The 14,943-nt window shown below is 41.0% G+C and overlaps 1 protein-coding gene across 1 annotated transcript in view; it reads left to right on the top strand.

Annotated features, from left to right (window-relative positions):
• unc13a (unc-13 homolog A (C. elegans)) overlaps window positions 1–14,230 on the top strand; it is a 30,143-nt gene extending 15,913 nt beyond the window's left edge. Inside the window, exons 22-31 of the mRNA XM_034147540.1 lie at window positions 70–216; window positions 630–753; window positions 2,171–2,176; window positions 4,232–4,261; window positions 5,444–5,500; window positions 5,618–5,698; window positions 6,736–6,883; window positions 11,553–11,645; window positions 12,282–12,441; window positions 13,504–14,230. Coding sequence (XP_034003431.1) covers window positions 70–216; window positions 630–753; window positions 2,171–2,176; window positions 4,232–4,261; window positions 5,444–5,500; window positions 5,618–5,698; window positions 6,736–6,883; window positions 11,553–11,645; window positions 12,282–12,441; window positions 13,504–13,792 — 1,135 coding nt within the window. The 3' untranslated portion in view covers window positions 13,793–14,230. The remainder of the gene's footprint in view (window positions 1–69; window positions 217–629; window positions 754–2,170; window positions 2,177–4,231; window positions 4,262–5,443; window positions 5,501–5,617; window positions 5,699–6,735; window positions 6,884–11,552; window positions 11,646–12,281; window positions 12,442–13,503) is intronic.
• The last annotated feature ends 713 nt before the right edge of the window (window positions 14,231–14,943 follow it).

Raw genomic sequence — 14,943 nt, 5'->3', positions numbered from 1 at the left:
TGATGTATATTTTTAGATTTACTGACGATGCAGACTTTGTTAATATCTCTTTGTACTTTTCCCTTGTAGTTTCCAGCCTCACATAGAGGAGAATGTGAAGCAGATGGGAGACATCTTGGCTCAGGTGAAGGGAACCTCGAATGTGGGAAACGCCAGCAGCGTGGCCCAGGATGCCGACAACGTCCTGCAGCCTATCATGGAGTTCCTTGACAGCAAGTGAGGCAGTCTGTTATTTTAATAGAATCTAAATGGGAACATGTATTACTTTTACCTACTTAGAAATAGTGATAGGTTATGCAAACACAACAATGGACACAGTTTTGTCTCTTAATGCAATTGTAATGGTCTGGTGGATGTCTGATGTTAGGGAATACATTTTTACTTTATTTTATAGCCATGTAATGGATTTTCTTAAGCTAACATTATTGCTCAAACAGAGACATAAGAAGGACTAAGAAAGGCATTGCCTTACTCTAGGTAAGTATAATCAGGAGATAAATTCCCCAAAATCTGAGCTTCTGGGCTTTTCTGACAAGCCTTCAAGCTAGGGATTTTAAATCCGCGGTCGCCTCCTTCTGCTGCTTATTATTCATCGCTCCTTCCTCTCTCCTGTCTCGCCCTCCTGCCAGCCTGACTCTGTTTGCTAAGATCTGTGAGAAGACAGTGCTGAAACGTGTGTTGAAGGAGCTGTGGAAGCTGGTGATGAACACCATGGAGAAGACCATTGTCCTGCCGCCACTCACGGACCAAACGGTGAGAGTGAACAGACGAACGAACACACACACACAGAAACACTAAGTCGTACAAATACACACAGAAATGCTGCTGAGCCACACATGTCGGCACTCATTGCACCCTGTGCCTGCTGTACATGCAAGGACATGTTTAGTGAGGATCTGCTCATGCACACACACACACACACACGCACGCACACACACACACACACACACACACACACACACACACACACACACACACACACACACACACACACACACACACACACACACACACACACACACACACACACACACACACACACACACATTCAAGGGATCTGTTTCCCAGAAAGCTTACTGATTATTTTGTATAAGTGACCACAAATATTTGGTCTGATGATGACCAGTTAATAAGGTAGATATAAAAAAAGGAATGGACAAAACATGTAACACACATACTTCCAAGCATGCACAAATACATACTATCACACACCTCCAAGAGGAGGATATGGAGAACAAGGAAGGGAATACAAAGGCAGACATTTTGTGTGTGTGTTGTGATTTAAGATGGCCCCCTTATAAACAAATGATCAATCTACTTTTTCTCCACATATGGCTTCCTTTCCACACATTATATTTAGCATCGCCCCCAGTGCCTTCATTCATCCAAACAATCAAGATGAAACCCTGTTTTTTGGGTTAAAAATACAAAAGGAGTGCACCATATCATTCTAACACCAGCTCATGGCTGCTCTCCAGTATGTCAGACAACAATTATCCTGAGAGATTTCTGATTTATGAGTAACTCATATCAGAGTGGCAGAAATATTTTGCCCGAAGGATCTGGCCCACTTTCAAAAAGAATCAAACATTTTGGAAAGCAGCCTCTTGTTTTCTTTTGTTTTTGGATATATGTGTTCTTATTTGTGTTTGGTTATTAACTAAAGAGCCTCATGTCACTGATAATAAGGTGATTATTGATCTCTGTTCACCATTTACAGCAAAAGCCAGTTATCTACACAACTGGTTGAGCCTCAGTAGCCATTGGTAAGCAATTAGCCCCTGTTCCAATGAGTTCATCCAATCAGAAAAAAGAAAGAGCAACAAAAACAGGATATATTGGACTCACGCAAATGCCACATAATCATCTCTATAATAGATATTTATCCATTTGAAGTTGCTAAGAAAAAGCTATAACTCTTATATCTTCTATTCTTTTAAATGTTGCTGTCTTAAAGTTACTAATTTGCTGGCCCCTCTCACTTCCTGACCTGTACTATAAGTCCAGGCTTTAGACAGGTCCCAATTGGTCCACGTCCCTCCAGCCCTGAGGCCCAAACTTGTGTTTTTTGATTGATGTGGGGCTCTTTGCAGCTTTGACTGACCCTTCTCTCTGGTTGTTGTCGTTGTGATTACAATTACATCCCGCTCCCACCGCTCTTCTTCCACAGATGATTGTAAGTACAGCACTCCTGCGTGTGTGTCTGTCTGTCCGTCCACGGTGGTTGGTTCTCTGCTATATGTGGCTGCGATCTTCCCCTGTTTTTTACCCCACATCACACCCTCTCCCTTTTCACTTTCAAACCTGTCTTTTTCCTCCTCTGCTGTGGTTTCTCCTCCCTCCTTTTCTTCCTCATCCCTTTTCTTTTCTCCACTTCTTCTTCTTCTTCTTCTTCCTCGTCTGTACTCCACTCTAGTCTTCCTCATCTCTTCTCTAATTTTCTGCAACCTCTTCTTATTCCTTCTTCCAACGCTGTCTCTCTTTTGAGAAGACAGAAGCATGGTGCATTCCTGACTGGTTTTGATAGGTCCCACACCCCTCTCAATAATCTCCACCAATCAGTGCCCCTCTCCTTTGCTGTCATCTTCCTGAACACTCTCCTCAAACAGGAAGTGGTACTCCTCTCTTGCGCCCGGTCTTGCCTTGTTTCTTCTCATGCATTGTGTCCTTTTACTTGGACTCTGGTGGGGTGACTCTGATCTCTCGGTGGCTTGGTATCCAGTGTCCTGCCCCCCCCCTCAGCCCCTTTTCCTCCTTCTGAAAACCTCCGCCCTTCCCCTACTGTCCCCACCTGTTTGAAATGTGTCCCCCTTTCCACCGCCCACTGTGGGTTTGTTGCTTGCATCTGATCTATTTCAACACTGCAGTCTTTTCTCAGTATACTGTACAACACTGTACTGTATGTCTCTGCAGACCTGTCATGTTGGTCTGTCCTGGTTTGATTTCATGTTCTGTTGTTACTATGCTGATTGAAATGCTGGGATTATGTCACTGGTTTCGATGTACAGAATGACTTTTCTGGTTTGAGGTAAAGTTGGTTAAAAACAGTGCATTCAATGACCTATGCAAAAAATACTCTCAATGTCTTAAAGTTATTTTGTATGACTCCTACAGAATATAACAAAGTATCTAGTTTAAAATAAGACTGTGTTGAATTTCTATGCTGTGTTTTACTTGACAGTGCACAGGCACATTTTTTAGAAGCACAGGAAGTCCTGTGTTAGTGATGCGTGTTAATCTGTTCAAATGATCTGCAGCGGTTTTTTAATTGTTTATTATCAACTGTAACCACTGGTTGTAAACATATAGTGTATTTACTATTTACTATAGTTAAATAATAATAAGGAACATTATTATTTTTGTATCAGTACGATAAGTAAGAGCTATTTCATTTATACAGTTGGGTCCTTTAATCTTTATAATGTTTACATTACACCACAAACTACAACTAGAGTTTGATCTCTTCTCCTTTAGAAGAACATTTAGTTAATTAGTCTTATTTGCTTTTGTGTCTAAAGTAAGATAAGATTATTCATACTACTTTCATATCTTTGCAATAAGTATAGAGCGAGAGCCGGGAGTAGATTAGCTTAGTTTAGTTTACCTTTCCCATTGTTTTCAAGCTGTATGCTAAGCTAAAATATTCCTCTCTGTCATCCTCGGCATGCGTGCAATAAGCGTATTTTTGCAAAATGTTATAAAAAGTGTTTGTATTTGTATGTAATGAATAGGATGGTTGTTATCACGATGACATTGGATATCATCATGTGCTTTTAGTCACTTTTGGATCGTTACTATAGTAAATAGCATGTAAACGTATTATAGTGACCTGACCTCATATCTGACTTTATAAGTGCTGTCTTGTAAATGTAGCCTCTCATAAAAAAGCACACTAATGGATTTCAACATGCAGCGAAAGCAAGTTTTGACAGAATCCATTTACTCCTGTCAGCATAAATGCTAACCTCTCTGCTCTGCCAGCAGGCGATTTGTTAAACTATGTTGTCTTTGTTTTTGCGAGAAAGCACAAAATGTGATGCTGTTGCTTTGAAGTGAAAGCTAATTAACTACCTGAAAGGACCTGACATCTCCAGGCAGTTAAGAGTACATTTTCTACATTTTGCAAAGCAACATTATGCACTTTTGATTGCATATTGTCATTTAGCCAATGAGAGTGAAGTCAGACTGCAGGGCCTCTGCTTGAAGTATTAACCACATGCTCTCTTTGCAGGGGAGGCTGAAGAATGCTTCTCACAGTGATGTAAGGACTAAACCCCTTTAGATCAATGTGTCTTGTCTCCCTCCTCTATGTCTTCTCTCCGTGTCTTCGTCTCGCTCCCTCAGCTCGCCAGTCAAACAAAGCAGTTGAAATATTGATTTTTCACTTTTGTTTTTACACAACATCCCTCTTTAGTGCTGTTTATATGGTGTGAGTAATGCTGTAGCAGTAGCTGCCTGCTCTCCCAGCCTCACCGCAGGTCATACACTCTAATCGACGTGCAACCATTTGCGGCTCAAACGCACCACAATCCATAGGTCAAACGTCACTTAATTCCATTCAGTTTTAAAAAAACAATCTGCAGGTTTTTGGCAGCAATGCATCACAGACGGAAAAATAGGTTGTAGTTCAGCTGCAAATTGCTTTGTGAGTAAAAGCGGCTGAGCTTAATGAGCCACATGAGGCAAAGTAAGTGACGGTTGGCATTTTAACCTGTGGCTTATGGTCTATTTAGCCGCAAAAGTGTGCTGTCAGTTTGACATCATGTAGCCGTAAAAGGTGGCTGTAAAGCCTAAATCTAGTATTTGAAAAAACTTCATTAAGTTGAACATCACAGTTTCAATTGTGCACACTTTATATGTGATGGTATTTTAAACAATATTTAATATTGAATATGTTTTAGCCTTAAACAGTATATAATAACAGATGATTTCATGCTTAAGGCTTTAACCAAGGATGTCATTTAAAGGTCACATTCTGTATAGTGAATAAATATGCTCTTACCAGAGTTTCACATCAGGCTGGACATCCAGGAAATACCTGCGTACACCACAGTGTGTGTGAGCGTTTATGTGTGTGTGTGTCTGCACGTGTGTCAAGATTGCACTAGTGTGTCTTCTTTCTTACTACGAGCTGAACCACTTTCCCTTCTCTTCGTGTGTGTGTGTGTGTGTGTGTGTGTGTGTGTGTGTGTGTGTGTGCGTGTGCGTGTGCGTGTGAAATGTTTTGCATTAAATGAAACACAGAAAAGTTTGATAAAGCACTTACAGGAAAAAGTACCTTTGGCGGTTTAGAGTGACTGTCTGTTCATGAATGTGTGTGTCAGGAACGTCGCTGTGTCCTCTGTGTGACACTAAGCCTTTTACTGCTGCCATGCGTTGTCCTGATAATAACAATACTCTTCTCCTTCTTTCTGTCTACCTTTCTTCTATCTGTCTCTTGCAGGGCACTCAGCTCATCTTTAACGCCGCCAAGGAGCTGGGACAGCTGTCCAAACTGAAGGTGCTTTTTATTTTCTCTGACAATACTTCAGATCAAGACTGATCTCTAATTGCCTAGAAAAAATAAATGGACTAATGGATCCTTTTGTTCTGTGCTTCTATTGTTGTCCGTGTTCAGGAGCACATGGTTCGAGAGGAAGCTAAAGCTCTCTCCCCGAAGCAGTGCGCTGTGATAGAGCTGGCCCTGGACACCATCAAGGTAGAAACTCACTGTTAGGAGCCATGTTAAATGTTTTACAAATACATATTTATGGCTAGTGGAAATGACATGAAATCACAATATATGCCTTGGTTTTAAAACTCAGCGTTGCGCTCTAGAAGTTTTCTACAAGGATGCGGTGTATAGAGTCCCCATCTGTCAGAGTCTGAGGTTTACTTTTGTGACTAAAGTCATTTATTCTTTTAGGTGATTACAACCTTACATGTTTCCTTATAACTATAACTAATGTAGGAACATCTGCTAAAGTATTTTAAGAGGCAAAAATGTTTGAAAATGATCTACAAATAACTCTATTGATGGTTTGAGCTTTCCAATATGCAAATAAAATCAATAATGACCATGGAAACGCATAGCATTCATTAAAGGTGGGGTATGTAATTTATTTCAGAAACACTTTTTGTTATATTCCATGGAATGCTCTTAACATCCCGATAGCAATGAATATATTAAATGCTTTGACAATAAATACATACAAAAAATGTCATCTGTGGAAGCCGTGGTACTGTAAAAAGCATGACCAATCATCTGAGCCGGCCCGGCTAAAATAACTGAATGGCCTACCTGCCTGTCAGCCTTCCATCTGTGCACAAACTTATCTTGTGCCCTCATTGGTCATGTGCGCGTTCGTGTGTGTTGGAGGAGGGGCTCTGTAAGGAAGTGGCAGATTCTTTCCGGTTGTGTATTTTCAAATTCTAGCGATCTCGAGTTGGTTTCTCCAAAATTACCTACCCCACCTTTAATTTCTAGCAACTTGCGCTACAAAGACAAACACCATTATAACTTTGGTTCATAGTTCATGTTCTTTCTGATTAACAGTTAAAAACAAAAAGAATATTCAGTTTATATAAACAATAACACAAAGAAAAAGCCTCTTAATACCCACATTTAGAGCCTTTATCAAAATAGTTTTTGAATGATTTCTTGTGTATCAACTAATAGCATAGTCATCTTATTGATCAATCAACAACCATTGCATTACATTTTAAATTCCTTTTTTCTGTCTTTGTGTATTTTAGCAATATTTCCATGCTGGTGGTGTGGGTCTGAAGAAGACTTTCCTGGAGAAGAGTCCTGACCTCCTGTCTCTGCACTACGCCCTGTCGCTCTACACCCAGGCTACAGACAAACTCATTAAGACCTTTGTCTCCTCACAAAACGCACAAGGTAACCTTACGATCTTTACTCTCTGTGACACTTTTCCCTTCCTCCTTCTTTGGGAGACTTGTAATCCTCTTTATTTGCCGTATCTTCATTTTCAAAGTGTATCACATTACATAACTCTCTGAAAGAGGTCAGCCAATCCTAGTTTGTGTTAAGCAAGGCTTTCCCAAATGCTGAGCTGTATATCCTGCACATTTCACTCATGCTTTGTAGAGCATGAAGTCTAGGCTGTGGCTGCACAACAGTTCTCTGATCTGAAATGCTGAGTCTCGTTGTAGCCAGCCTTGGGAAACACAGAGGCTATTCTTTACACGATCTGACAGCTATTTGAAAAAATAAATACCCACCCCCTCTTTTTCTCTCGCTCTTTGATTCTGTTGCTCAGCCTCCATCCTACCGTCAGATGGCTACATAACAGCCATCATCTTCGTGGAAACGCTGCCGCTGACACACTGTCCCCGAGCGCCGCTGGTAGAAATGCCATTTGAGCGGATGATCGTTGAAAATCTAATTAGCAAAATGCCATGTGGTTTTCGGGGGAAACCTAAGTCCATGTTGCATGTTGCAGGATTTCACAGCAGATAAGAAGAACTAAAAAGAGCTGATATGAGTGTGTAATCAATGTATCAGAATCTCTCCCAACTCTAGGAACGAGACTTATAAATGTCTGTCTGTCTGTTTTTCTACTCTGTTATTCTAACGTTCAACTCTGCAAACGTTTCTTCTTTCTCTGTCCACTCCCTCCTTGTGCCCCGTCTGTGGGCCAGTGTTCGGCGGGAAGGGGGTGAGGTTCACCACTAGTGAGGATGTTTACCCAGAAAAGGGTATGTGGCATTCAGGTTCAGGGCCTGAGACATCAAGGACCACCAGAAAGCCTCCAGACCAAAGCCCAACTCCCTCCACCCCACCCCATGTGCATCCCAAAACCCCCCTGCCTGCTCAAACTCATCTCAACAGACAAACACAATGCACCGATTGATCTATCCCTGCCTCCCTGCACACACATACTGTACATGCATCATCGTAACAATGAGAACATAGACGTTATGCATCAAAGCATGTAATGTACACACTGATGTCTGTATGTAAGGAACTGCACTGAATACATTCGCAATGGAGTGTATGTATGAGCAGACACTAAAGCATGATGCGCTGACATCAGACCAAAAGAATAGGAATGCATTCAAGTGTGAAGGAATCCTGATCCAGCATGATGTCACCCAGAGAGGCCCGAGGGCTGAGCGAGTGTGAGTGTGTGTACACGTGGACGAGAGGAAAAGTGACTGAGCAGAGCCAATGTGATTGAGTGAGACTGTCCTTAAGGTTGTTGAAGCAGAAGCACACTGTATCGTCTTCTCCCAGCGAGGAAAACCGAGAGGAAATCCTTTCCCCCCCCCCCCCCCCGGCGCTCCCACCCCTGCCAGTGTTAAAAGACGCTGATGGAGAGGATTAGGATTATTATGAAGAATTATGATGGCTCATTTTTGTCTGGGAGGGCTCCCTGTCCTCGCTTGCTCATCACACACAAACACACACAGACACATACACGTTAAAACACACACAAATAACTCCCACGTGCAGCACGATGAGAAGGGGTGCCCAACTCAACCCCCCCCTCGCTATACAGATTGAGCCAATCAGAAATAGTCCCTCAGGTCATGTGGTCTGATTTCTGTCACTTTAGATTAGTATGGAAAGGTTTGACTCTCAAACACTCACACAGAAGCACTTTAGTTGGAGCTGCAAAAGCTCCAGCACACTGACAGTGCTATGCAAAGTGGTGAAGGCTCCAGAGAAATACTTAGAAAATATATATTGCATACCAAGTTGTGTTATATCCTCTGGAGAGAAGCCAATGAGATATGTATGAAGGCAGTATATGCAGCAGAATATTGCTGAAAATGACACTTTGAAACTCAAAACAACACAGCATTTGTGCTTTGTTTATACTCAAGTATAAGTCTGAAATTGTGTAACCCTAGTTGCCTTTTTTTGGTTCGCATGACGGACAGACTATAACCTGATGGAAGGTCTCATCACGGGGGAGTTCAGTCCACACACATTTTTACTCAGACATTCGGACGGTTTTAAAGTAAAAAATGTTTATTGATATGCTCTCAGTGGCTATACATTCTAACATGACATTTCCAGTAGTTTTCCAGTTAGGTATTCATGCTTATGAAATGTCTCTGTCTCCATACATAGAGAACAAAGTGTCTTCATCCTTCCCAACAGCTGCTAGATGTCCTTGACTGTAAGGATGCAAATGAACTTCCTGCCAAGCAGCTTTCTCTGGATAGTTTTTAGAGTAGATGATTAGAGCAGCATGACTGTTTGAGGCTGAGTGGAGTTTCATTCTTTTTATCTCCACCATAGCTTGGATGACTGTCATCCTTACATACTGCGGGCTATGAGCTGAATGATTTGTAACAGAAATAATCAAAGGTAATTCATATTTATGCGTCAACTTTCGTGATGCTTTGACAGTTTGACTCAATCACAGCTCAAGTTTGACATTTAATGTACATTCTGGTGAAGATTTCCAATATGTTGGGGAAATGTGCCCGTCTGAATGCAGTGTTTATTGGAAAATAAAAACCTGCTTACTCCTGGCAACATATTCCTGCCTCCCAGCCAGAAAAGTTTCTTTCTCATCTTTTATGGATGTCGTCCATAGAGTAGACAAGCCCAGATGGATGACTGCTGCTCCCTTTGGTCCCGTTGGCAGCGAGACCAACAATCCCATAATGCTCCCTGGAGAGATGCAGAGAGCTGCATGCCAGGAACACACTGCCGTCTAACTCCCACAGACACCTTGTTTAGTGGGCGGCTGGTTGGAAACACACACACACACACACACACATTCACACAGGCTGCTGGTAGCGCCACAGAGATACCGTTGACAAAGTGAAGACACTAATTAAAACATTGAACATGTATGCCCATCTGTCACCATATCCTTGTGGATAGGATATGCTGGACCACTTGCAGCACAAACACACAAACTAAGGAATTCATTGTCCACCTTCTCCCTCCCAGACAAAAGAGTTGGGGTGTGAGTGGAGCCATCACTATCTTCTTTATCCTAAAATAGTCTTACAGCTAGAAGTATAGAACCAAACCAAACCAAGAGCTTAACTTGAGCCAGAGTGCAGAGTTGAGTTATCTTGGATCGGGGTGAGCCGACCCAAAGTTATATGTATTTTAGGCTTTAAATGCAAAGATATCTCTGACTTTAACCATTCGTTTGAATAATATAAGTAAAATGTAAGTCCTGTCCTTACAATTCATTTATACAGAGAAAACTCCTCGAAGGTCTTTACAACGTGTACACCATACAACACTTGTAGTACTCTTACAGGACATACAGACATTCAATACTGTCAAATGTATAGGGAAAACAGGGAAAAACATTAATATTAATGAAAGAGTACATTTATATTTGGAGGGCAATCAAGAGCGCCGGCCTATGGCTTTGGCCATCATTTGGGTCCAAAATGTATGTTAATAATAGTTCTCTTTGGCTCATGCTACCCTCTTACATGATTCATACAAATCGGACGCTTTTTCTGTATTCCTGCTGACAAGTAGATAAACGAACCCCACTGAAATCATATCCTCCTTGGCGTAGATAGAGGATATCGACCTGGAACTTCATTTGAAGTCCTCCAGATGCTCATCACACATTATTGGGAAGGATATCAGTGATGCCGTTCTTCACTGACAGATCTGAGAGGCTGTGGTGCTTCTCTCTTCACACGCTTCTTCTCCTTTCTTGCCCCTCCTCTTTCCATGCTTGGATAAAAAAAAGTTTACCAAGTAATGGGTGCGTCCACCTGTGTAGATCCATCTGAGCATGTCAGGAAAACCACACTGTGGGTTTACTTTCTCCAGCTTCTTCTCTGCCTCTAAATAACCACCCTGCATCCAAACAGACAACTTGCATCTATGAGTGGGCACAAATTACCGTCCTCACTGATCCTAATGATCGCCTTTCAATCGCTGAATCTGTGCAAAGGCTATTCAGTTGTTGCCTTACTGGAAAAACTAAAAGTTGTTTCAGGTCAGGGCAAAAGTATGTATAGTATGTTGAACATTTCAGAAAAATAGACATAGTATAGTTTGTCAAAACAATTATAAAGTATAGTATGTCAAAAATATGGCAGAATATATTATGTTAAAATATCAGAAAAAAACACATAGTATAGTGTGTCAAATAATTTGAGAAAAATACGACGTAGTGGCTTAATACAGGAAGCTTCTGTAGAAAATATTTTAAATGCATTACAGAGAATTACTGAAACTACCTTTTAAATCGTTTGCCCACTCATAGCAGCTCTGTCTTTCCACTTCAAGACCACAACAGCTGCACCAACAGATCACTACGCCTAAGTTTACGTCCTCCTGTTACATAGTGATTAGTTCATTATTTAAACAAATGTGCGCATATTCAATATTCCGTTTAATATCCAAAAGGTTTAAGTCAAATCCATTTCAATGTTCACTTTATTAAATTGAAATGGAATTGTTCTGTAACCTTTCAAAATGAGGAGGACGATCTGGGCCCAGTGGTTTGTGTGAGTGTTTGGTCTGAGAGAGAAGCAAGAGGAGTCCATGTTTCCCCATTTGAAGGCTTAAAGGGGAAAGCCTGACTCTCTGTCTGTCCCCTCAGGATCTGGAGTGGACGATGCTGTCGGAGAGGTGTCCATCCATGTGGAGATTTTCACCCATCCTAACACAGGAGAGCACAAGGTCACAGTGAAAGGTAAGGGACTACTTTTCATACTCACAATAACACAACTTAATAACTTTTTCCTAAAAGTCCTATGAATGAAATCAGAACAGCTACTGAGTTGCATGTCAACAGATCTAAGCAGGCACATTGATTTTGACCTGGGTGTATCTCTATCAGTTGTATGAAATATGACCAATTTGTTTTACATTATACAGTTTGTAAACAGGTTGTACTGTCAAGATATTCTTTATATTCTGCAAGATATACGGTGCTTAGAAAAAAGTACTAAACCACTGAGGAAAATATCACATTATATTGTTTTAAAACATTGAATCAAACTATATTTGATATGGCTTGATCCACATGTCGGATTAATGACTGCACAAATCTAAACGATAATCAAATTCAATATCATATGGCAAAGGCATAAATGCCTTTTAGCATGCAAAGAAATATACGACTTTAATTAAGTAATATATAAAGTATCCCTCATCTCATTATGAATATGGCACCTGAGGGAGGACCAGCATTTTCTTGTTTTTTTATTTTCTGTTAACTCGTGTTTTTTTACCGCTCCGAAATGTTCACATATTTTCTCCTCATGAATCTTTCTCTCGCTTTCTCTCACCCACACCTTCCCACTCTCCTCCCCTCTCTCCGTCTCAGTGGTGGCTGCCAATGACCTGAGGTGGCAGACGCAGGGAATATTCCGGCCATTTGTGGAGATCTATATCATCGGCCCTCACCTCAGCGACAAGAAGAGGAAGTACGCCACCAAGTCGAAGAACAACAGCTGGGCCCCTAAATACAATGAATCCTTCATTTTGTGAGTAAAAATACTGATGAGTTGTGTTTTTGTTTGTTTTAAGGTTTTAAGGTTAGGTTTCATAGTTTAGTATGTCAATAAAATCTGAAAGAAAAGACAGGATATTAAGTTGAATATATTAGAAAATGTGTCATACGATGAAATGTCAAATCTACACGAAAAAGTATATAGTATGTTGAAATTATGAGAAAAACAAAGACACAGTATATTATGCCTTAAAAAACATATAATATAGTATGTCGAAAAAAACAACACAGTTTAGTATACCGAAAAAATCAGGAAAGATGACAGGATATTAAAGGTGGGGTAGGTAAGTTTGAGAAACCGGCTCGAGATACACTTTTTGTTATATTCCATGGAATGCTCTTAACTTCCCGATAGCAATGAATATCTTAAGTGCTTTGACAAAAAATCCATAAAAAAATGTCATCTGTGGAAGCCGTAGTACTGTAAAAAGCACGACCAATCATTTTAGCCGGCCCGGCTAAAATAACTGGATGGCCTACCTGCCTGTCAGCCTTCCATCTGTGCACAAACTTATCTCGTGCCCTCATTGGTCATGTGCGCGTTCGTGTGTGTTGGAGGAGGGGCTCTGTAAGGAAGTGGCAGATTTTTTCCGGTTGTGTATTTTCAAATTCTAGCGCACTCAAGCTGGTTTCTTAAACTTACCTACCCCACCTTTAAGTTCAAAATATCAGAACAAATGTCATAGTATGAAATGTCAAATATATACGAAAAAGTATATGGTATGTTGAAAATATGAGAAAAACACATAGTATAGAATGTGGAATTAGTTTTTTTCAAAGTATGTGGTAGATATCAGAAAATAGGGCATGTAGAACCTGTGTGATGAAATCTTCTCCTCTGAAACAACATATGTATGTTGAAATTATCAGAAAAACAAAGACACAGAAAAGTATATGGTATGTAGAAAATATGAGAAAAAACACATCGAATAAAGAAAAGAAAAAACGACATTGTATAGTACATCAAAACTATAAGAAAAAAATGACATAGGGCCTGTAGAACATTTGTGATGAGATGATATCCTGTCCTCTGCAGCACTCTGAGCAGCGAGGTGGGGCCTGAGTGCTACGAGCTGCAGGTGTGTGTGAAGGATTACTGCTTCGCGCGAGAGGACCGCACCGTGGGCATGGCCGTCCTGCAGCTGAAGGACATGGCTTCCAAAGGCAGCGTGGCCTGCTGGCTGCCGCTGGGGAAACGCATCAACATGGACGAGACGGGCCTCACCGTCCTGCGCATCCTCTCCCAACGCAACAACGACGACGTGGCCAAGGAGTTCGTCAAGCTCAAGTCGGACCAGCGCTCGGCAGAGGAAGGCCGCAGCTAAAAGACACAATTAGTTTAACAAAAATGTTTGAAGCTCAATCAGACGTCGATACCTACTGCCCTGGAGCTCTCCTGAGCCTCTGCTAGCCACTGCCCTGCTGATCCAGTTTTGTAAAAGCACAGATAACAGTCACCACACATCCAGTGCTGTAAATACACCCATGTCAGTAGGTAGAGTACAGTGCTGAACAACTCATCTTTCATTTTCCTTAAAAACGCACCTGTGTCTTCAACGGTGCAGATATTATCAGCCATCCTTTTGATGAAAAATTACATAGAGTTTAATCATACAGCTTATATCTACTTTCCTCTGTCTGTAGAGGTTAGTCACGCCATTAACACACACACACCTCAATCTACTAGTTAAGAACATATATTGTAGCCTTTAATATGTTGGTTTACAAGAAGTATAGGACCAGCCCTAAGCACAACTGACCAATTCAAAACAATGGCTGAAAAAGGCCTTTAACATTCCAGATATCGGGCGCGGAACAGAGATAATTAAAATATTTATTTATAGTTATTTTCCAAATTATATTTATATTCTAATAATTCAATATATCATAATATACAATATATGAAGGACATATGTAACGTTTTATGCAGGATTGTTCAATGGACGTGTGGGATTTGAAAGATTGTCCTAGTCTGTCTTTCTGTCCGTCTACCCGGTAACAGAGCACACTGCCTGACACCCTCAATGCCTTCTGTCTCGTTGACCCTCGTATCGTCTGTATGGAGAGATGAATCTGATGAAAACACGCCTTCAAGCACTGTGATTCATCTGTGTGTGTGTGTGTGTGTGTGTGTGTGTGTGTGTGTGTGTGTGTGTGTGTGTGTGTGTGTGTGTGTGTGTGTGTGTGTGTGTGTGTGTGTGTGTGTTTTTTTGAGCGTGTGTGTGTGTCTGCGTGTGTGAGAATCTGCGTTTTTGAGCATGTGTGGAGCTCATAATGTGTGTTTGTAAAATGTTCCACTGTTGACCTCATGTAGCCGCCCGTGTTGCCTGTTACCTGCAAATATAATCACAGAAAGCCATCACAAGCTAAGAACTTCACACGGTTCACATTCAGATTAGATTTTAGAGGATTTACAAAGTGTCTTTTACTCGAGGGAGGGATCGTTCTTATATCTTATGATGGAGGATTTACATTT

Source organism: Trematomus bernacchii, unplaced genomic scaffold, assembly GCF_902827165.1.
Source record: "Trematomus bernacchii unplaced genomic scaffold, fTreBer1.1, whole genome shotgun sequence".
Lineage (NCBI taxonomy): Eukaryota > Metazoa > Chordata > Actinopteri > Perciformes > Nototheniidae > Trematomus > Trematomus bernacchii.
The sequence above is the reverse complement of the archived record's forward strand: the minus strand, read 5'-3'. Positions and strand labels throughout refer to the sequence as shown.